The sequence below is a fragment of the Octopus bimaculoides genome, chromosome 13, assembly GCF_001194135.2.
Source record: "Octopus bimaculoides isolate UCB-OBI-ISO-001 chromosome 13, ASM119413v2, whole genome shotgun sequence".
Lineage (NCBI taxonomy): Eukaryota > Metazoa > Mollusca > Cephalopoda > Octopoda > Octopodidae > Octopus > Octopus bimaculoides.
In genome coordinates, this window is record NC_068993.1 from 17313629 (window position 1) to 17318601 (window position 4973).

The 4973-nt window shown below is 34.8% G+C and overlaps 1 protein-coding gene across 1 annotated transcript in view; it reads left to right on the forward strand.

Annotated features, from left to right (window-relative positions):
* The first annotated feature begins 3383 nt into the window (after window positions 1–3383).
* LOC106884326 (cytochrome c oxidase assembly factor 7 homolog) overlaps window positions 3384–4973 on the forward strand; it is an 8402-nt gene continuing 6812 nt past the window's right edge. The window contains exon 1 of the mRNA XM_014935658.2: window positions 3384–3545. Coding sequence (XP_014791144.1) covers window positions 3446–3545 — 100 coding nt within the window. The 5' untranslated portion in view covers window positions 3384–3445. The remainder of the gene's footprint in view (window positions 3546–4973) is intronic.

The following is a 4973-nucleotide window of genomic DNA, read 5'->3' on the forward strand; positions in this document are numbered from 1 at the left end:
GGCACATAAAAGACACCATTTCGAGCGTGGCCGTTTTCGTGCGGGTGACACGTAAAAGCACCCACTACACTCTCTGAGTGGTTGGCGTTAGGAAGGGCATCCAGCTGTAGAAACTCTGCCAAATCAGACTGGAGCCTGGTGTTGCCATCCGGTTTCACCAGTCCTCAGTCAAATCGTCCAACCCATGCTAGCATGGAAAGCGGACGTTAAACGATGATGATGATGATGATGATGTATACATACATACATACATGTGTGTGTGTGAGTGTATTTGTGTGTGTACACACATGTAAATATATAATGATATAATTCAACATGACCTTCCTTTTTTTCAAGACAGGCAAATGTGATTTGAGGGTGGTTTCCACATTAGGTTGGTATCTAGTTAGTTGCTGGAACTTTTGATATAATGACAAAACCTGTTTTTATTCGGTATATAATTTGAGTGAATTGATTGAGAGTTTATTAGAAATGTTATAACAAAGAAAGGCATGTATATGTATAGTGTTAAATGTTAGTGTTTCTATGTGTGTGTGTGTGTGTTAGTAAGAGCATATATGTCAGAAATAAGCATGTGCCTATGTAAATATTTCCATGTAGTATGTTTCATCTCTCTCTCTCTCTCTCTCTCTCTATACCAGTGTATGTTTGTGTATGACTGTGTGTGTGCGTATGTATGTATGTATGTATGTGTGTGTGTGTTTGATTGGAAAAATTTTAACAGAAAACCATTGTATTCTTGTAGTACTTAAGTGAACAAAAATCAAACCAAATTATTAAAAATGGGAACATGTTTGAAATTATCAACAAGAAATTAAACTACAAACAACAAAGTTATTTTGGTAAAAATATGCTTAATTGTTAGAAGTTTGTTTTTAAAATAATCTGAAGTGTATATGTGGATTTCTTTTTATATAGAGCACCATTATTTTATTGCATGTAAAACGTGCCGGTGGCACATAAAAAGCACCATTTGAGCGCAATCGTTTCCAGTTTCGCCTTATTGGCACTTGTGCCGGTGGCATGTGAACAAAACATTGGACTGACTCCTGTGCAGGTGGCATGTAAAAAAAAACACCATTTGAGCATGGCTGTTGCCAGTACCGCCTGAATGGCCCTCGTGCCGGTGGCACGTAAAAAGTACCTACTACACTCTTGGAGTGGTTGGCGTTAGGAAGGGCATCCAGCCGTAGAAAACTCTACCAGATCAGATTGGAGTCTGGTGTAACCATCTGGTTCGCCAGTCCCCAGTCAAATTGTCCAACCCATGCTAGCATGGAAAGCGGACGTTAAATGATGATGATGATGATACAAAAACCAGATTAAAAATCCAAATCCAAAACTGAAGAAAACACAAACATGAGTGAAGAAAAAAAAGAAATGAAGAAAAAGAGGAAGAAGGAAAGAAAGAAAAATCCAATTCAACAACGAGTGCCTCAGTTGATCGCACAGCACAAGGTTCAACAAAACTTACTGAAGCAAGCCAACATGCCCGCGGCATTACCTTGGACAGTGGTGAGGCCAAGGCACTGGAATAGTCAACCACATTCATGGGCATCACCTGGCACCTCAGTAAGGTGAGCTGCCAATGATGACAAAACTTTGCTGTTAATGACCCAACTCCTCCAAACATCTCTAACGTGGCGTTAGGTTGGAAGAAATGGTTCACTGACAAGTCCCAATACTTAAGGATTTTGTTCTGTTCGGCTACAGAAGCAGTGACCCTCCTGTAAAAGAAAATTCATATTTGTTAATGACCAATACTATTTCTATTTGGGCCTCCTTATGTTTTGATTTTAAATCCTTCTGCAGTTAACTTCACTTTTTATCCTTCAGACTCAATTAAATGAAGTAGCAGTCCAGAACTGAGGTCAATTTTAATTTTCTGTCATAATTTGATTCTCATGTTTTGATGTATCATGGCAACAATTCCCAAATTTATTTTGATGCAGAATGCATATATGTTCTTCAAAAACATCACTGAACCCATACATATATTTGTAAACATCTGCCATTGAAATACTACTACTACTACTACTACTACTACTCAAATTTTAATAAGACACTAAATGAAAGCAGAGAGAAAATTTGTTCATATAACAATCAAATCCTATTAATAATTCTTTTTAAATTTGGCACAAGGCCGGCAACTTTGATGGGGTAGTCAATCACATCAGCTGCTGTTGAACTGGTACTTATTTTATCAACCCCAGAAAGATTGAAACAAAGTTGACTTCTGCAGCATTTGAACTGAGAATGTAACATGCCAGAATAAATACTGCTTAGCACTTTTGTCTGGTGCAGTAATGATTCTGCCAGTTCACCACCTTCATGATGATGATGATGATATAAAATATGTATATATATATGTATATATATATATATATGTATATATATATGTATATATATATGTATATATATATATATATATATGTATATATATATATATATATATATATATATATATATATATATATATATATATATATATATATATATATATATATCAACCATCTACTCAGGGAAACTAATACTGTTTGATAATGATGGGCCAGTAACCAAAAGACTAAAATAATCAATAACTTTTGATGAATTAGATGAATATTGTAATAACCCTATTTTATCTGTATATTCAGGTCAGAATTTCACACCATAAAAACTGTGTTAAATATATTTGCAAGCTCAAAAATTTAGTGAGTACCTTGGAGAGCTTTTAATAAAAAACTAGTAAGAGTAACCAACAAATAAAAACCAGTTAAGTACAGGATTAAATACCTTGTGGTATTTAATCCTGTGCTGAATTCAAATCCTGACAATATCAACTCTGCCTTTCATCTTTGCATCGTTAATAAAACATATACCAGTAATATACAGAGTCGGTGAGTTGACTACACAAATGCATACGCGCGCGCGCGCGCACACACACACACACAAATAAATGTACCTGACTTAAAGAATTAAAACTATTTCCAGAAGTAGGGAAAGAGAGGTGCTATTATTTGGTATAAGAAAAAGGCGGCGAGCTGGAAGAATCGTTAGCATGCCGGGCGAAATGCTTAGCGGTATTTCGTCCGTCTTTACTTTCTGAGTTCAAATTCCGCCGAGGTCGACTTTGCCTTTCATCCTTTCGAGGTTGATTAAATAAGTACCAGTTACGCACTGGGTCGATGTAATCGACTTTAATCTCATCCCCAAAATTTGAGGTCTTGTGCTTCCAGTATAAAGGTTATTTGGTATAGGAATGCAAGAGAAGAGAAATAGTTTCATTTTCGGTTAGAGAGAGAGTGAGAGGTAAATGTAACTGTTTGTAAATAGATAGAAAGAAAGAGAAATAGAAAGACCGAGAGGGGTTGAAGGTAAATTAAGGGAAATAACTCCACTTAGCTTATGAACAAGCGAATGAACGAAAGGAAGGGAGTGAGGGCGAAGAAAAACATTTGTGGCGATGAATTACGACCTAAAGGACGAGGAACAGGCGAAAGCTTATTTGGAAAGAGTGGGAGTTGAATATAGATTTCAATGCTTCCACGAAAAATCTCCAGAAGGTATATAAAAACTCATTGACCATCAAACTATCATTGATTTGTTCTGTTATGTTTCTTTCATGTGAGTTTATTTTTCGAAGATTTAAGATTTCAATGTTTTCTTGAAATCTTTTTGAAACTCCCTTTCAGTTTATGTTAACAAATATAGTTTTAATAATCCTCTAACTTTTACCTATTTAGATTTTATCCGTCCTAGCGTTGCATAAACGGACAGAATGTCTAGAAATAAAGTGAGAGTATTGATTCTTGGAACAGGTACTTCACTAGAAATATATCTTGTGTTTAATTTGTGTCAAGTATAACAGCTTTACCGGTGACTTTTAGACGGGATGTTTTTGTCCTTAGTAACTTTCACCTTCGCATGTTAATGATTTTAAACGCATGGTTGTGTGAATGTGAGTGACAATGTGTATGTGTGCATAAAGTTCTCTGCCACATGGTAGTCTAAGAAAACATATAGCATTGAAGTTTGCAGCATGTGAGTGACATGTGAAGAAATATTAACCGTACCTACCCCAAACACTTCATACACAGAGAAAAAGAAAACCACTCGTAATGTAAATAGACGATTAAAATTGATGATCAACTCTTATGGTATATAGTATGAAGCAAACTAAATTTTAAAATTTCATGATGTTTCTTTACTTTTCAAAGTTAAATCTTGGATAGAGCAGCAAGAGAGAGAGAGAGAAGGACATTGATGACTAAGATTGATGGAAAGGTTAAGTGGTTGAAACAGTTGACCTTTGCAATAAAAATAAATTGTAACTTAAAAATAAATTATAAAATATTAGAAACTGGAGTCCCTTCCCACCATCACCAGAAGCCCCCTTGATATCCAAATATACAAACAAACTAAAAAAGTATGGGTACATTAAACATAACGTATCCAATTAGAAAACTTATATATCCTTTCTATCGTACGAGCAATGTATATATATATATATATATATATATATATATATATATATATATATATATATATATATAGTGTGTGTGTGTGGTACAATCCATGTCTTGTGAATGATTACGTAAGTTATACAACTACTTTTTGTTGATGTCATTCAAACAAAACTTAGGATGGAATAGTAGAATGTATTACATAATAATCGCTATCTCTTATGTAAACTTTAAGGAGTCGTTGCGGTGATATTGTTATGAAAATAATTTGTGTCTTTCGACAAGATCAATTAAGCTCCTCGTTGCTAGGTTGCTTAATCCCTTGATATTTTTTATAACGATGATCTGGAACTAGCACGAATCCAATTTATTACCTATAGAGATTACAAACAGTGAAAATCAAATGTTTAGGCCTATGTCTTCTGTGAGGGAACGGATTAAAAAGCATTTCTTCGGTTGTGACCATTTCGTCGCTTTTGTTTTTCCGATAGAAAACATTGCGATCATCATCATCATCATCATAATATA